General features: G+C 41.8%; 1 protein-coding gene across 3 annotated transcripts in view; it reads left to right on the top strand.

Annotated features, from left to right (window-relative positions):
* Positions 1 to 2,127: 2,127 nt before the first annotated feature.
* The window catches only part of AJAP1 (adherens junctions associated protein 1), a 994,606-nt gene continuing 979,231 nt past the window's right edge, over positions 2,128 to 17,502 (top strand). For 2 of the 3 annotated variants that reach the window (XM_069239969.1, XM_069239968.1), the window contains exon 1: positions 2,279 to 3,426. In XM_069239969.1, coding sequence (XP_069096070.1) covers positions 3,398 to 3,426 — 29 coding nt within the window. In that variant the 5' untranslated portion in view covers positions 2,279 to 3,397. Of the gene's footprint in view, positions 3,427 to 17,502 lie in introns of all 3 variants that reach the window. The other variant, XM_069239967.1, reaches the window with a different exon arrangement.

Below are 17,502 nucleotides of genomic sequence, written 5' to 3' on the forward strand. Positions count from 1 at the left end.
GTTTTAAGCCTACACTTGCTGTAGAGCCAGGATAAGTGGGTACTATGTCCTCAGGCTATAGTGGACCGTAACTCAGCAATGGGCTGAAAGCCTTGGTGACTCAATAATATGATCATCTGTGGAGGGCCTGTGGGGTGCTGCCAAGAAGTAGGAATGCCCCAGGGCAGAGGACTACTAAGGCAGGTAATAGGCAACCCAGATATCCTACAGTGAAACTACTGTTACTAGGCTGATGAAGCAGAAGCATAGAGGCCATGAGGAGTTGAAGAAACTTCTCTAGATGTTGGTACTAGTAATTGATAGTGCCCTCTGAAGTGACAAGCGCCAAACCCCATGAAAATTAGTCAAGGTGGCACAAAGATATTCTAATTTAAACTTGCAGATCAGGCACAGCTTTTATATCCTCCACGGTGGTTCCCTTAGGTGCGGTAACCTGGCAAAACTAAATACTTGTACCGTATCACAGGCTTTCTCGCATGGGCGCCCCTGGAAGTATATGGCTTCTGAAAAATCATCGATTCGGTTATGCATTTTCATCTACTGTCTTTTGACGTTATACCTCATGTGCTGATACCACACTCTGGGAGCAACATCTGCTGCGCCTGCGGACGGAAAGCAGCATTGGGGTGCATTCTCCGCCAGCAAAGTGTACACCATTTAAGAAACTGACATCCGGAGCTATGATCGCTCCCTGCAGATGCGCTGACACTAAAAAGAAGCAGCGAAAGGGAGGGTAAATGGTAGGCAGCTGCTTGGGAACAAAACAAACCATACACCCACTTTTTACCATGCGGGGCCATAATGAAGTTGCTGACAGCACGCATGCACTGAGGAGCAGCATAGTTTTAGTTTCTAGAGCGTATGCACTCGTGCTCCATAGGAGCGAGTGTACACTACGAGTGCAGACATCTGTGAGTGCAGTCATCCAATAGATAAATAACCTAAGCAGGATTTTTATTTTTATTTTTTATTTGAAAAACTCAAAGTGAAATAAATGTGTTCTTAGCCTAAAGAAATGCAAAATATAGACTATTCAAGCTTTTTCCATGGACTGAGAAACAGAAGGTTAAACACAGCCCACTCCTTCCTTATTTTATCCACTTCTCCTGAGGTGCCCATTAAAGAAACCCTTGTGCCCAGCTAAGCATACTTAGGAGCCTTGTCCAGTCCTCTAACTTTGAGGCATATGACACTTAGATCCACCTTTACTAAGGAGCAGTTGTGTGAGTGGCGCAGGCTGCCTGTTTGTGCACCAGTAGCGGGGAAGAAAGTAGTAGTGTCGTATGGTAGTAAATATGGTTCTGCAAAGCTCTCTCCCTTACGTGAGATTAAAATATGTGGGGAATGCAGACACACCAACGCGGGGGAATGTATCAGCTGTATAATAAAGGATTGCCCACACCTGCAGGAAACACGACTGACTACAGCTTTTCCTCTGACCCCAAATCGCCCCTCCCTCGCCCACCCATCAGAAACCATAAAAAGCCTGAGAGCATTTCCACTCTGTGTGAAAGGACGACGCAACCTGATTTAGGTCAAATGCCCACAGGGAAAAATTCGGAAAGGAACAGAACGAGAAATGTCAGCAAGAGGAGTTTTCACTCTCACTGTCACAATTCCATGCTCTCTGTGGACTGCTCTTTATACTTATTAGCTGTCGTGGTGAAGGGACACGTGCCATATTTTTAGAACTCACAATGTTATTTATCCTTCACGTGGTTCACATGACTCCGTTTCCATTCTGTAAGCTACCAAAATGTAAATTTTTAGGAAAAGTGCCTTCGTCTATTTATTTCTTGCAAACCCCAATCCACTTACGCCTGGCAGTGTTATGGTTCCTTTACTTCCTGTTCCCTCCGAATCGCCTCCTTTCATTAGCTTCCTCCTGGGTCCACTTCAACTTCCCCGCCCTGGGACCCTTACACCTTCTGCTCTATCACCTTTCTTACGTTTTCAGGTTTCTCTTCCCCCTGCTGCTTCCCTAAACCAGCGCTTGCTCTTTCCTTTCACCTGAGCGTCCTACTCAACAGGCGCCTTCTGTCTGCAGCTGTGTGCGTGCCTGCGTGGGGCATGCGAGGAAGAGGCGGGGCTATTTTAGGTCAAAACTTCACGTGAGGTAGTTACCGTGGCAAAGGATACCCAGCCTCACACGCTGGAGATCTTTCAAGTCACTGTCTTTGTTGATAGAAGGTGCGATGCTGATGTGGGTGGGTATGACAATGATTGACATCCCAGCTCGCTCCCGCCGCCCGTAAACGTGAGAAGCTTCCTGTGCAGCAATGCACGGACGCAGATCAACGACTCGTGGAAGTGTCTGCCTCTGCACCCTACATCTTGTGTTTTAGGATAAGCGCGAGGTGCACCAAACAAAATAAGTCCCGCCTGACTCGCCCTAAACGGAATGACGCGCGTGTCTGTGCTATGCCGGGAGGGGTGACTGCTGGAAAGTGGGAGATCCGGTAGGAGCGGGGGCTTGGGCAGCCCGGATGCCTGTGCACGTAGCCAGACTGCCGCGCGAGATTCATTGCTGCAGCCCACTGCCATTTCATCACCAAGGCTCCCTTCGCATCTTTTCTCTGTCTCCTTCGTCCCTCGGCAATTACTGCAGCCATCAGCCCCTGCCTAATTCCCCCAGCACCGCACCATGATTTGCTAAAGCGACCTCTCCGAAGGGCTATAAAGCGCCGGGTCGGGTTTTGGCAGCCTCGCACTCGCAGCCTTTGTTCACCTAAAACCTGCGATCTCTCCCTTCCCACTTGGTGCTCTACTTTCATCCTTCTTGTCACACGCGTCTGCCATCCACCCGTGCGCAGACACCACATACAACATACTGCAGAACACCATACACCTGCTCTGTCACAACCAGTATCGATGATCCTGCCCGGCATGACACCAGAGGATGCTAACTTCAGGAGTCGCCACAGTGTGCTAACTTTCCATTTCTCCCCTGGTTTCCGCTCAGCCGCGCTGTTTCATTTTTAATAGCTGGTTTCTTGCAACTGGGTCCCTGCTGCTGTTTTGTGCGCGTTCCTTTCTTTTTATGTTCAACAGTAGACGTGATCAGTGCTCCCTCGTCCTTCCTCTCGAGGTTACATATGAATTTGCTTCCGCTTGTTCTGGACGTCCAAGCCGACCCGATACAGCTGCCAAATAATTCTGCGTTCCATAAATAAATAAAACATATATACAGCCTCGCTTCTCTGCAGACATGTCCTCGTTTTGGGGAGCTTCGGCGACATCTGCACTTCTGAACAGCTAAAGCAACCAATGACTGACAATCGGTTATGGAATACACCCATTTCTAAGTTTGTTTTTTTTGTGTCGTTTTTTCTGTTTGGAGGGGTTGTCCAAATGGATGAGTACATGAAGATCTGATCCCACTTTGTGATACGTGACAATGAGGATAAAACACATTTTAGGCATCAGGTAAGACGATTATCTATTTGGTTTCTTTAAAAGCATGTCGTCCCCGTCTAATGTGTGCCCTTTTTTTTCTTTTCTTTCTATTCTCTTTTTATAAAGAAAATACTCGCTTTTATTGTCTTATGAAGGTACCTTTATTGCTTTGTATTTGTGTCTTTTTCCTCTCCTGGTTTTTGAAAGCAGCATCAGTTTGGCTATCATAAAGCGAGGCTTGAGCTATGATTTTCAGATATCCTTCGCAAGTTCCAGTGTGGCATCCCCTTAAGAAGCAGACCTCTCTGTTTTCATTTATTGAAACAGTAAGATTTAGATCAGATTGCAGGTGATTAGCTTTTGTTTACTCAGCGACTAGACGCTACATACAGAGATGTTTGTTAAGACTTTCTATTGCCCATTCAACCTTGTACATTAATGTTTTCGTGTATATGCTTAAAGAACAAACACCGATCACAAAATCTCCGTAAGGTGTTGCATTATTTATCGTTGGCTCTGGTACGCGCAGAACGGAACGCAATTCTACATATAACCGGATTTGAGATAGGATCGCATGTTTTAGATAAGCAGAGAACTCATAGGTGCCTGCATCCGTGCTGCAAATTATGAATATACAAGTACAAGTGAAACTTCATGTCGTATGCCTCACAAATTGCGAAAGGCAATTAGTATTTACTGGTAAAGTTTGAAGATGCGTTTCTGCATCCTTGGCTTATCATGACAGCATGGTTTAACTACTGTGTGTCCATAATGCACGTCTACGAGTATGCGACGGCTCCATTTCACTCAGACTCTTGTGAAAACATAGGGAGGTAGCGTAAATGTGACTCGTCTGTACGACGATTTAACTCTTTACTTCACATGAAGTCAGGGCATTCCTTAGAGACGGTTTGATGGTTGTCTCCGACTCCTGACGAGGGACTTTAGGAACAAGGCTGAGCCTCTCTCTTTTGGCCGCTAGGAGGCGATGAACTCATACTTTGGCGTCTCGTCTGCTAGATCTGAATCTCAAATGGGTGCATCTGCTCCCGGTACAAAGCATGGCGTTGTGGAGTCAGGGGATGAGTAGGAGTCTCTTAAACACGCTGCATTTGGACTCGTGAAGGCGTTAACTACTGGAAGTGCTTTTATTCGCACATTCAATCGTCTGGCTCTGTTTCAACCTACAGACGCGCGTGACACTAATTACGGCCCGTTTTTCTTACACATTTTGCCTTTTTCTATTACTTAGATAAAAACCTTTTTCGGTGGAGGGGATGACTACTTCCATCTATCTGTCTTTTTAACCAATTTCTTCTTTCTCCTTTCTTAAGACAGCCTTTTGTTCCAGCTCCACCGCGTACATTAGTTAAAACATTAGTGACGTCATGTAACACAAAACGCTTCACATACAACAGCGTTTGTATCCGATTACGGTTGTTACCGCCACACTAAATGGTACTCCCCTTGTCGCTCTCTGTAAGATGAAATACCAAGTCGACCCTGTCTACGTCCAGAAGAGCGAGCTCGACCTTAGAAGCGAATATTTAACTATCTGTGCATCTTTCAAACCAAGGCGTACTTTTGAAAGACACTGCATATGCACTGCTTATTACTGGAAGCGCCGTAAAGCAGACGTAGAATAGTCTGAGTTGTTGAGCATAAAATTGAGGACAAACCAGTGCATTAAATGGGCCGGTACTCTCCGGTACTGAGTACCGGCACTTTTTTATTTTGAGAAGGAGAGTACCGGAATATCTCAAGAAAAACGTAATACTTTTAATTGGAGAGTACCGGCACTTCCCAGAAACAAGCAGGTACTCTATAACAGAGTACCTGCACTTATAGTTTTCCATTTAAAGCACTGGGACAAACTGATTTATTATATAGGAACACCAAAGTTAAAATCGGTGATTCTGTATAATCCAACGCTCTTGCAAGAGGAAATCTTTGCGGGTTGCGTGTAAGACTGTCCTGTATCTTGTAGCCAGGCGAACGAAGGGGACACTTCTCTTTATGAACACACGTCACCAAGCTAAATGTGGTGTATGCCCTCATTTCAAGTCCGACATAGGCTTTGCCCTCATTCCCATCTATAGCATTTCAACTGCTGCTTAATTATTTATTTAAACAACTTAACGCAGCAATTAAGCGTTTCTTTGTGTTCGTTTGCACTAGTGGATGTGTGTGTGCATGCATGTGCCTGTGTTTTGGGAATGTATATGTGTGCTCAAGTATTGTGTGTGCGGTCCTGTGTCTATCAGTGTATGTTGTGTTCCTCTGTGCTCTGGTCTTAATTTTTTCTCTTTTTGGTGCTTGAGTACGCATGTGTGTCTTCGAAAGAGTGTGGCTGTGAGCAGTATGTGCACCTGTGGTACTGAATCCCGAAATTAATGTAAAGTTGAAAAATAACATTGATTCACATTAGCTCGTTTTCTGTCTGATCACTGGGCGCAAATAAAGCCACACATATATCCACCACTCACACCATGGAACACTTCATGTATTGATGCGTTCTACAGAGATAGACAGATAGAGAGAGGGGAGATTGGGGGAGATCTGTGCTACAAACTACAATTTTGCAAAAATTTTACGAAACAATGGCGTGCTATGCTTTCCGTTTGCTTCTTCATTTCTGTTATGACAAATTAGCTCGCAGTTCAAGTAAAAGTACAGTGAGAAAAGAGTGTGACTACCGAGCAAGTGAGAATGAGTTCAGGCAAGCCTCGAGGCCCCGCCTTTTCGTGTCTGACACTCGAGAAGAGAGGAATCAAAAAGAATACACGCACAGAATAAATACCTGACGATTCATTCATGTTACGTTAAGTAACGGACATATTCTTCACTTCATTATGCACATGATTGTGTTCATGTAATAATAAGTGTCCTTTTACAAACTGAGATCCTCCATATATAAATACAGCTCTATCCAACCACCATCCCTCCCATCCATCCATCCATCCATCTCTGACCCACTGATCACCAACTCCTCCATTTGTCATACAGCTCCATCCGTCCTTCCATCCTTCCATCCATCCGTCCATCCCTCCATCCATCCGTCTGTCCCTCCATCCATCCCGTCCGTCCATCCATCCATTCATCCATCCATCCATCTCCGATCCACTGATTCACCAACTCCTCCATTTGTAATACAGCTCCTTCCGTCCTTCCATCCTTCCATCCATCCATCCGTCCGTCCCTTCATCCATCCCATCCGTCCATCCATTCATCCATTCATCCATCCATCCATCTCTGATCCACTGATTCACCAACTCCTCCATTTGTCATACAGATCCAACCATTCTTCTGTCCACCCATCATCGCTCTGAGTGACCATTTATCCATCCATTTCTGACCTACTAATCCACCAACCCCTCCATTTGTCATACAGCACCATCCGTTTTTAAGTCCATCCATCCGTTTTAAGTCCATCCACCCTTTTTTAAGTCCTTCCATCCATCCACCCATCCATCCATCCATCCTTCCTTCCTTCCATCCATCCGTTCAGCCTTGACCCCTCGATCACCTAACCAATCCATTTGTAATTTCATCAATTTGCAAACTGCCAACGTCCATGTATGAATGTAGATCCATCCATCCATCCATCCATCCATCCATCCATCCATCCATCAGTGCATCAATTTGTCATTCGATCTGTCTTTGAATCCATCTGTATGTTTTTGGGCCTCACTTGTGCAAGCATGATCACTGGTATTTGAATATAAATTAGATTATAGTTCAAATCTTTCCTTTAAATTTGTAAAATTCTCCATGAAACTTTGATTTCCAGATGTAAGGGTAGTTGTCACATTATATCTTCAATACTATCCCATATTACACTATGTTGTCTATGTCCTGCATTCCTGTTGCAACCTTACCTCTCAGTCTTATGGTTTCCTACACAATACTAGTTCGGTTACCTAGGATAGAAAAGGAAAGCTGTGTCGACTCAGAAGAGCCCAGGCTACAATGGTGGCTGCCGCAGCAGATATCAAGGGGAGGGACGGGAGGTGGGGTGTCACGGGGGTGTAATAAATTTAAAAAAAACCAAAAAAACGTACCATTCGTCCCCGCAGCCATCCTCTCCTGCCGCCTTGTTCATCCTCCTTGGCTCCCCAGCAATCCTGACGCTGCTTAAATGCTAAACATAGCTTGTAAGCAGCATCAGGATTGGTCTGAGCGGCAGTGACTGCCATTCATACACAACCCTGGGCTCTGTGCCATTTCTCCAGCCCGGCTGTGTACACAGCGAGGCTGGAGAAACCTAAGTGTGCAGGTGTGTTTGGCTGGCAGTCTTAGGCAATCCAAACACATTTGCGCACTTAATGCACACTATTTCGCATCCCACCTCCCGTGGCCCTGCCCCTCCTTGCTGGCTGAGCCAGCAGCAGAAAAATAAAATATATTCAAATACTGTTTTATTTTTTTGCTGTTAGCTCTTAGCCAGTGTGGTGATGCTCTTCAGCTATTGTGGAGGAGCCGCAGATCTTAGGCCAAACTCACTTTGAAATGTCAAAGCGAAATCGTGCTGAGTAGACAAACCAGTCAGAAGTGTCTTATCCAGAGCAGCAGCAACAAGGGTCATCCCTCTGATGAAGCCCATGGAGCAGTCCAAGCCCGTTTTCACTTCTATGTAAGGGTCTCTGGTGTTCACAATGTGCCTCCAAGGTAAGCATTTATAGGGTCCCTTGATTCTGCATAACAGAGGCACTCACAACAATTTGTCTTGGATTAAACCTTGAGCGGATTGTGACATTTTAATCATGCTACTGAAATTTGAGAATTTCCCGATTTTTGCATTGAACCACATTTGAGAACTTTCTTGAAATGTTCTATTACGCATTTTGGCGTAATGTTTTTACCTTAGCACATTATACTACTCATAAATGTTTTGCGAGATGCCAGCGGGAGACTTGTTTGCAGAAAAAAGTCTTGTCAAAAGATTTTTTCATCTCAATATAGTCTTCTGATAGTATCTCAGTATCTTTAGAGATCTTTTTACGTTAGGTGAGTGCATGGTTAAACAAAAAAAGTGATGCAAGATACTAGCAAACCAAATTTCATTACAAAAACATAATTTCAAGAAATTTTAATTGAAGTTTGTAATGTTGTGAGAAAAGTTATGCAATTTGTCAAACCCCTTGAAAATTGAATAGTGGCGTGCAACATGCATTCTGCTCTTTTCAGTAATATGACACAGTCTAAAGATATTAATGTGTCTTGCCTACTTTAAATGTCACCCTTCTGGTTCATACTGCAAAGAAGAGTATTTTCCACCTGTGGACAGTATGCATCAATCTTCTTTGGGTCTTAAGAGTCACACAGGACCATAATGCCTTCAGGTGACCCATTGTTAGATACTGCTCTTCTACTCTGAACACATTGTAAAGCTAATGCCTAACTTGCAAGAATTTATGTTGTGATTCAATGCTTCTAGTTATTTTTCTTATGTCAACTCATTTTTATTAGCACTTTATCCAGCACTTAGTACTTTGAAGGCTTGCTGACACAAGACAATATGCACAATTTCACTTAAGATAATGAAATACATCAGATTTACCAAGCACATATGTAAATTCGTGGATGAGAAAGATATTCATCACTCTATAGTCCCTCACTGCACCAAGAACAAATCTGCAGCCGGTACATTCAGAAAATTATTGAGCACACATGATTATTTCTGGTATTCTTTAAACTGTGTTTTCCTTCTGAAAGTAAAACATAAACTTTTTTTTTTTAAAGCAAAACTGCTAAAATCATGTGCATTGGAACCAGTGAGCTCTAATCAGTTTCAAACTGCGGTTGTTTCTTGCATCCGAAGGTTATCAGGACGGACGTCTGTGATTGGACTCATGGATTATCCAATCAGTGCAGTGTATCTGTACCAACGTCGGCAAACCTATTGGTTTCGCCCACTCCGAAGATGTATGCCATATAATGTTGCTGTTTCCTAGCCTTAAGGTTCCTGGGAAAACTCAACATAAACAGATGCTTAGAGACAATCAAACACCCTTCTTTCCCAGCATCTAACCACAATGGTGTTTGAATGTTAATAATTCAAATTTTAATACCCCCTGTCTTTAATGTTATTATTAATATCATCGATGCACTTATATGAGATGTTCCAAGAAATCAATATTTGACATGCCGTGGTCGGTTTGAATTCAATATTCCAAATGTACCAAGCCAATCTTGTGCATACCTCTAGATGAGCAGTGTCAGTAGCTCTGAAGATATTGAATTATTGTTATATTTTTAAAACACCCCCTGTCAAATACATTGTGTCTTCGTTGACAAATTTTCATGGAATAACTTTCCCAAAAAACAGCAGACAGCTATTCTAAGTGCTTAACATAATGATGAATAATGATCTTTTCCTCGTGGGGACTATTTCCCCAAGACTGCTTTACCATATCACATGTTGAAACACGTCACCACAGTAGGGAACTCATGGCCAATATTTTACTGTCACAATCACTTTGTGAAGTATAAGTTGATATTGATAAGAGCGATTATTTGTCCGAATATGTTAATTTCATAAAACAGTTTGTTGGCTCATCTGTTTGGAAGCCGTCTCTGTTTGCGAGACGATACATTTATTTGCATGTATTAAATTTTCATTGACTAAAGAGCCATAGTCATTCGAGTGAATGCGTAAACGAGCAGAAACTGTAGGTTAGAGTTACGGAAATAAGTAGATTTTGAAGAAGGCTGACAAAAAACAGTCAAATAATTTAGTATGATACATTTGTAACTAACTTTCCTTAAGTAAAACTTTGAAAATCTAACTAATGAAGTCACGAAATGCTAACTGCCGCCGCAACGTCTCCAAATGTAATACAGTCTCTGCTTGATGTCCTGTTAAGGTAACTGTGAATTAGCAAAGGCACGCTCAATTAAATTAAGGCGCCTGTGCCAAAACTATTCTGCTAAAGAGCAACTCATTGAAGTGCAGCAAGCCACGATGTCCTAATAAATGAGAATGTCCTTATTCCAAAATGTTTCTCGTTTTCTAGTCCATGCTTCCTTTTCTTTGCAGTCTATCATTAGCTGCTGCCAGGTTGCTTATGATTATTTTTTCTTTCATTTTTTAAACACCATGGCTGGGCACAACGGTGTGCTCATCGTGTGTCATCTTCTTTCAGGTGCATGCTCTATGCTGAAGTGATTTCGCCAGTTATCAGTGTGGACTCATTGACCATGTCACACATCAGTTCCACTCAGGTTAACTGAACTAGGAGTCCATGAAGGGGTTCGCGCTCTCAAACAGCCATTAGTTGCTCTAGTAAAGGTGTTTATGTAAAGTTACTACAAAATATAATGTGTGCTGGAAAATGTATCTCCACGCATGAATTATCTAGAGGTGACCATCCAGGTGGCTTAATCTGGACACTGCAATCCCAGTGGAAGCAAGCGAACTGGTTCTGTGACTGTAAAGATTTTTGCAGCAAAGAGCATTCACGTATGACAACATTTTGTTTTACAATGTCTGGCATTATCATCATTTTTGATTGTCTGGGTACTTAATCCTTCTAAAACACGGTGTCCAGCTCCACCCTACCTCAAATCAATGTGTACCACTTGCGGTTTTTGCAGACGCTGGTAGACTGTATTACACATAGGTAGGAATTTGTAGATGGCCAAACATTGATTTAATTTAGAAATAGTAACATTTTAAAATTTATAATCGGGTTGATGGTTATATGTTATACTGAAAAACTTTGGCCACCAGCTCATTGGTTTTGGGCAGGGGTATGTCCTGCTACGTTACGGTTTATGTAGACGTTTTGCAATCCTCCCTTTGTTTTATATGTGGACATATTTGTTTCAAATTGTTTCTTTCATCAGTAGAACATAATTTCAGTAAGTCACCATTTCAATTCATTGTAATGATGGGATCCTTGATAGGTTGTCATACAGCACCTCCTACTTTGTTCCATAGACACATTGGGAAAGGAAATGTGTGACAAAAATTGATGAATATCGGGTGCATCCCTCAGTGGGCACACTGTGACTGATAGGAAGTGCGCACTGTCACTTCACAAACAGCTGTGAGGAGCAGGCTAAACATTGTTTTTGTAAAGGGTGAGAAAAAACTATGATATTGCGTCGAATGCGGGCTCACTCAACAAATTAGCTACCATTTGTTTGGGAATGCGAGAGAGCTACGTGCAGAAACTGTTTTGATGGGCAGTAGACTTTGATTTACTGACCTGGAATGGACTGAAATGAAAGGAGAACCAATGCTGTCTTTTGATAAACCTTGTACTTTAACGTGTTTCATTTTATTTTATTTTACTTAATTTTGTTCTTAACATTTGCTTAGTGTACTTTCATTTAGTGGGTTTTCAGCTTTTAATTTTTGGTCGTTAGCTTTAGTTGTTTAATATGTTGTTTCTTATATTATTGATACAAGCCTTAGGTGTAATTCTGTATGTCACCTGAAATCGTACACTGTGACTTACGTTATACCATTTCCAATATGGTCTAAAATGTAGTGTACAGCAACAGTAGGGTATATTTATTTGCTTACATATATTTGAAGGACTGCCTTTAATTCACGAACTTCTTTCAGACAGTGGTTTGTAATTTGGAGTTTAAAAACTAGAAAGAGCAATTTGACCACAAGAATGTTTTTATTAGGATAAAGGTATTGCATTACTTGTATTTAGGAACAGAGAGAGGCAATGCATGAGGGAAAGGCTTGGTGTGAAGATATATATCATGCGCTGGAATAACACAGTGCTAGAGCTCTTTCAGATCTGGTGAGAAATGAAAATGTGTAGAAGTATCTTTATCTAAGCCACACATTTTAACAGATATGTGATGAAACAAGGATATAGGAAGGGGCTTTAAAAGAAGTGGAAAGAGCATTCACATTTCCACTGTGTGCCTTTTTAGATTATGTGGTCCACTTTTGGAGACTTGATAAGATTTATGATTTTTTGACAAAATGCTCCAAGAGCAGAAGTGGTTGAGTGCTGCTGTAAGAACTAGTGACAAAGGGGCAAGGAAGATTTGATCACCCTACACTGAAAGGTAATCATAATGAATTGCATTGTACTGTAATCAGATGCTGTGGTCATAATAAAGATAGAATAAAATAATTCCTTTTTTTAAGTTGAAAGAAAGAGCATTTTATACGTTTTACAAGATAGAAATGGAGACCATAAACAATTTATTGTAACATTTGGGTATTATATGTTTGTTTTAAAGGGCTACTTTTAACACTAAAAATCTAAAAAGATTGAGGAAATTCGGTATAAAGGGTAAAGGTTGCAAAACAAAATAATGAACTCCAGATCCTTAAAGGGGATTGTTGAGCAGTCAATAGCTGTCAGAAACGTTAATCTCTAGAAGGGTAATGGGAGCTAAGAAACCTAAATAAAAAGATGGAACATAACCAAACAAACCTTTGTGCATAATATCATGTAGAACATGATTACTAACAAATGGAAAGCCTTCAATTAGTGGCCTAGTGTTTTATTTATTTTTACAGACAAAGCAGCTAATATCAGGATTCTTTCGATGTTATCAGCCAGTTACTGTAACAAGACTAACAAAAAAAATCCTTATTATACATAAAACGCCCATTGGGTCGTTATTACACTCATGTGTAGCTTTATTGGGATTTCTGTTCCTTGGACTGAAAAGATCTTCCATCATTAAGCTACTTGCATGGCAAACAATATTACTACTGCTACTAAAAGTTAGGATTTGGTGTCCTTTTATGCATTATGAAGAGACGCATAAAAATATACTATAAACATGATAACATAATAAATACCTATTGACATGTAGCTTTCTAAAGCTGAGCATATTTATTTGAATTTGAGTATTCAACAATAGATAAACATTCTTCTTTTGGCAGCCAGATAAAAAATATACAATCCATAAAATCCTTAAATGACATTCTCACTGGTATCATTTTTTATAAAGTAGAACATTTCTATCCTGGCATTATTTTTGTTAACTTGTGCTAAATATTTTGTCAATTAAAAAATCTCAAAATTATTTTGTATTTGGATGGCCAAAACCCACCTCTTCCTGGCTCTTCTTGGGTGGTAAGAACAAATGAACTTTTCTTGGGTGTGCTAAATATGAGTTAAGATAGCGATTAGCAATTTTTTTATGTCACAGTTGCTATTGTGAGTCTGAATATCACAGTGTACTCTCCATAAGCTGATAAATCTTTTAATGTAAAGCAGAAGAATTTGAATCATGGTTTAATCTTGTAGACCCATATCATTTGATTTAGTTTTGTGTCCAAAAGAAAATAGGACAGATCATATTAGGGATTTAACTTTCATATAGTAACCAACGGGTAGGCAAGTGAAATCTCCTCCCATGATTACTGTGAGAAAGTGCCTCTTTTAACATGGTTAGCCCTCCATTTGTTTCCTGGTATTTGATGTGGTTTCAAAGTTGTTAGTGCCCAGTGCCCCTGCCAATCAGGTTCCCTGGGCAAGATCTCTTTCCCAAAACTGTTGTGATGCATTGACACAATTGACAACACCATTACCTGTCACTATAAGTCCATAGTAAATGTTACTTAGGTACCCAGGGCATGGGGTACTAAGGGTAGGCCCCCGAGTGCAGCAGCACAGATTGTGCCTCCCTGAGGGTAAATGCATCCAAGTGCACACAGCACCGCCATTGCAGGCTGAGTGTCCTGTTGCAAACCCAAAATGCAAAACTGACACGTCACACAGCCTGTGCAATATAGGTAAGCTGCCCTTCTGGCAGGCCTTCCAGCCCTAAGGCAGGGTGCACTATAATGCAGGTGTCTGAATAGAAGCATAAGCAATATGCCTCTACTGTGTCCTTGACAAACGTTGGACATAGTAAGTGAACATAGCAGCCATTTTAAATGCATGTGTTGGACACTGGTCAGCACAAGTTTCACAGCTACATGATGGCTACTCTGAACCCTGAGTTGTTTGGTATCAAACAACTCAGAACAATAAATCCAAACTGGTATCTGAATTGGATGTATTGCAAAATGTACCCAGGGGCCACCTTAGAGGTGGCCCCTGCAAAAGCTAACTAACCCTGGCATGGTTGCTGGCCGGTCACAACCAGCTTGCCACCACCAGATAATATTCTGGTACCCTGGGATGAGAGCCCTTGATCTTTAAGTTCAGAAAACAAAGCCCTCCCTGAGCAGAGATGTTACACTCCCCCCCCCCCCCCACCCAGGGATGTGCACTGCCCTGCCAGTGAGCTTCAAATGGCTTACCACCTTTGAACCTTAACCCTCAGCCCTGCTACTAGCAGCAGATGGCAACCCCCATTGCAACACTACACTTTTGGCAGGAGCAATGGTGGGAAATTGCAAAAAGGACAGAAGGAATGACCACCCCCAGCTTGCACCACCCATAAGGTGTTGTATGCAAGGTGAACTCTCCATTCCATTTTCCTCTACCTTACATGGTGGAAAAAAGCCTATCAGGTATAGGGAAGTGACCTCTGCCTACAGGAAGTGGTCTCATAGTGGGTGTAGCCACCCTAAGGTAGATAACTCATTGATCACTACAAGGGACTCCCCTAAACACCCACTAAATGCAGTATTTAGTGGGCACCCCTGGACCTGCAGATCAGATTCCAAGGACACAGAAAGCCTGAAACAAAGAAGATCCAAGGCTTGAGAACTGCAGTCCTGCTGCACAAAGAAAAAGGCACTAAACCCTGCCAGCTGCACCCAGGACTCAACAATCGCCACTGAGGGGTTGCATAGACATCAGACAAACTCTACAAAAGCCAAGAGGACCTACATCCTTCTGAAAATCACCAAAGATCTCCCTCCAGAGTGAAGGCATCACTCCTTGCAACAAAGAAGCAAAAGACTGATGAAGTCCAGTTCACTGACTGGCCGCTGACCAAGAAATTGGATGCAGCAGCAAGACCAAATTCTTCCTGTCATACCCAGAGGACAAATTCTGCAAGTGTGCCAAGTTTGGTGACACTGCGACCTCGAGTGGCTGAAACATGATATAGCTTGTGGTACTGGACACCCAATGTCGGACACCAAGAAGAAAAGTCCACTCTGGTCTCTTTAAGGATCAAGGGCAAGACACAGGTGAGGGGGCTTTAGAACACATAAGAACCACCCTCCAGAGTGGTCCTGCTGACCTGCAATTTACCCTCAAAGTGATCTACCTCTAGCTTTCAAGTGCACCTTTGCACACAGCTCCTGGCTCACCTATCTGCTCTATACCCGGCCTCCCTGGGCTCTGCACCGCCAAACTAGCTGTGCTCTACGAGTCCCCCACCTTCGTAGTCCATGGGACCTATCGGACTCACCTTGAAGTCCACCTGTGCATTGCTTTTCAAAGTGTTCCCCCACAGTGGTCCTGTACCAGCTCCAAGGACTTTTAGGCAGCTGCTCCTGCCGAAACCGAGAGCCACCGGAACTTCCCCAACTGGTCCACAGACATTTCAACTACCTTGACCTATAAGCAAAAGGAGCCACTGGTAAACATATTGCCTCTCTTATTTATACCTGTGGTGCATAATTATGCACCAAAAGACTATTGTTGCTAACTTTGAAAAATCATAACATAAAAAGAACTTATCCGACTTTGATGATGTTGGTCTTAAAAATTGTATAAAAATCTGAAGTATTTTTGTAAATTGGTCTTGAGTTAATCTTTTGACTGTGTGTCTAAATTTATTGATACTGTGAGTACAACAAGAGCTTAGCACTTCTCCAAGATTGGCCTAACTGCTTGATTAAGCTACCATAAATTAGGTGGTCTAGTTTTTCTCTTTATAAACCAAGGCAGGGTTGCTTGGACTCTCTGCACAGTGCACATCATTTTTGTACACTGTATAGAAAGCCAACCTCCTACAATTACACCACCAAATTGTTCTTCTTCAGTTTTGAGGCAGGCAAGTCATTACTTAAGCAATAGAGTTAATACAACTTTTGAAATATTTAGTTTATTATTGATGAAACTGTGAAATACAAACACATAATGGTTAGGTGTGATTCATCAGAGAAGTCCAATGAGGTATCAAGTTTGAAGCAAGACATTTTGCTAAATTTTAAGTTCGTAAGGTGTCAAAATCTAGCAGATAACTATAGCTGAAAACAGACTTCGATCAATTGGTTGCGAAAGGAGTCATTATTTTATCTTCCGTACATGCTGAGGGGAGTTTTTTGAAGAGTTGCAATTCACTAATTAGTTGTGGTGCTGCCCTTCTCTCTCCTTCCCTTTATTCATGAATCCCTCCAGGTGTGTTAGGTTTCTGCAATGACAAGGACAGGAAGGAGTAGAAAAAACAATTATTGCTAGAGAAAGTCCCTGGCTCGCTGAGTCAAAAGTGCAAAGCCAGTGAAAACATATGTACTATCAGCAGTACCACATCATGAATCCATAATAGGACTTATTTACATGTATCTGACAGGGTATTGATTAATTTTTATAGATGTTTAGCAATGTTTGCAATGCAGTTACAGGATGCTTTTATTCTTAGTTTTCCCATGTTATTGTACCTTATCCTATTATACTACTATGGATTGTTGTGAAGTTCTTCAGTTAAACAAAATAAATTCAAATTCATGTAACTAGTAATGCACACTCACATTGATATCTTTCTCGAAGTGGAAGAGACAATATATAGCTCTCTGAGACCAACCCTACCTCACACAATAAGACAGATTAAGCAACACTGTCTGGAGAGGTGAACCAAGCCTCCTGTAGGTTCCTTGGCATTCATTTTAGGTTGTATGATGAATCACCATGTCAATTATACTGGACAAGTAGGGTTTGTAGGGTGCAACAAGCAAAGTGCAAGACAACTAAGATATAAAGTACTTGATGGCACAATGTAACTGTAAAATGATAATTGAAGTATTCTAGGCAGGAAGTGGCACTACAGATGTTCAAAGCAGGGATCAAACTTGCTAGACTTCTGAAATAAATTTTAATTCTTGGTTCTCATGATAATTAATCTCTTCTGTAAAGTTACTTTGATGCTGAAAGTAGCAATAGATGATAACATAAGGAGTACCATCAACTAAGGTGAATTTGGATTCTACTCCTGGTGAAGAATTTTGAAGGTGAACACATTTCTGCCAACACGGAACTCAGGACAGTAGCA

The sequence above is a fragment of the Pleurodeles waltl genome, chromosome 6, assembly GCF_031143425.1.
Source record: "Pleurodeles waltl isolate 20211129_DDA chromosome 6, aPleWal1.hap1.20221129, whole genome shotgun sequence".
NCBI classification, from domain to species: Eukaryota; Metazoa; Chordata; class Amphibia; order Caudata; family Salamandridae; genus Pleurodeles; species Pleurodeles waltl.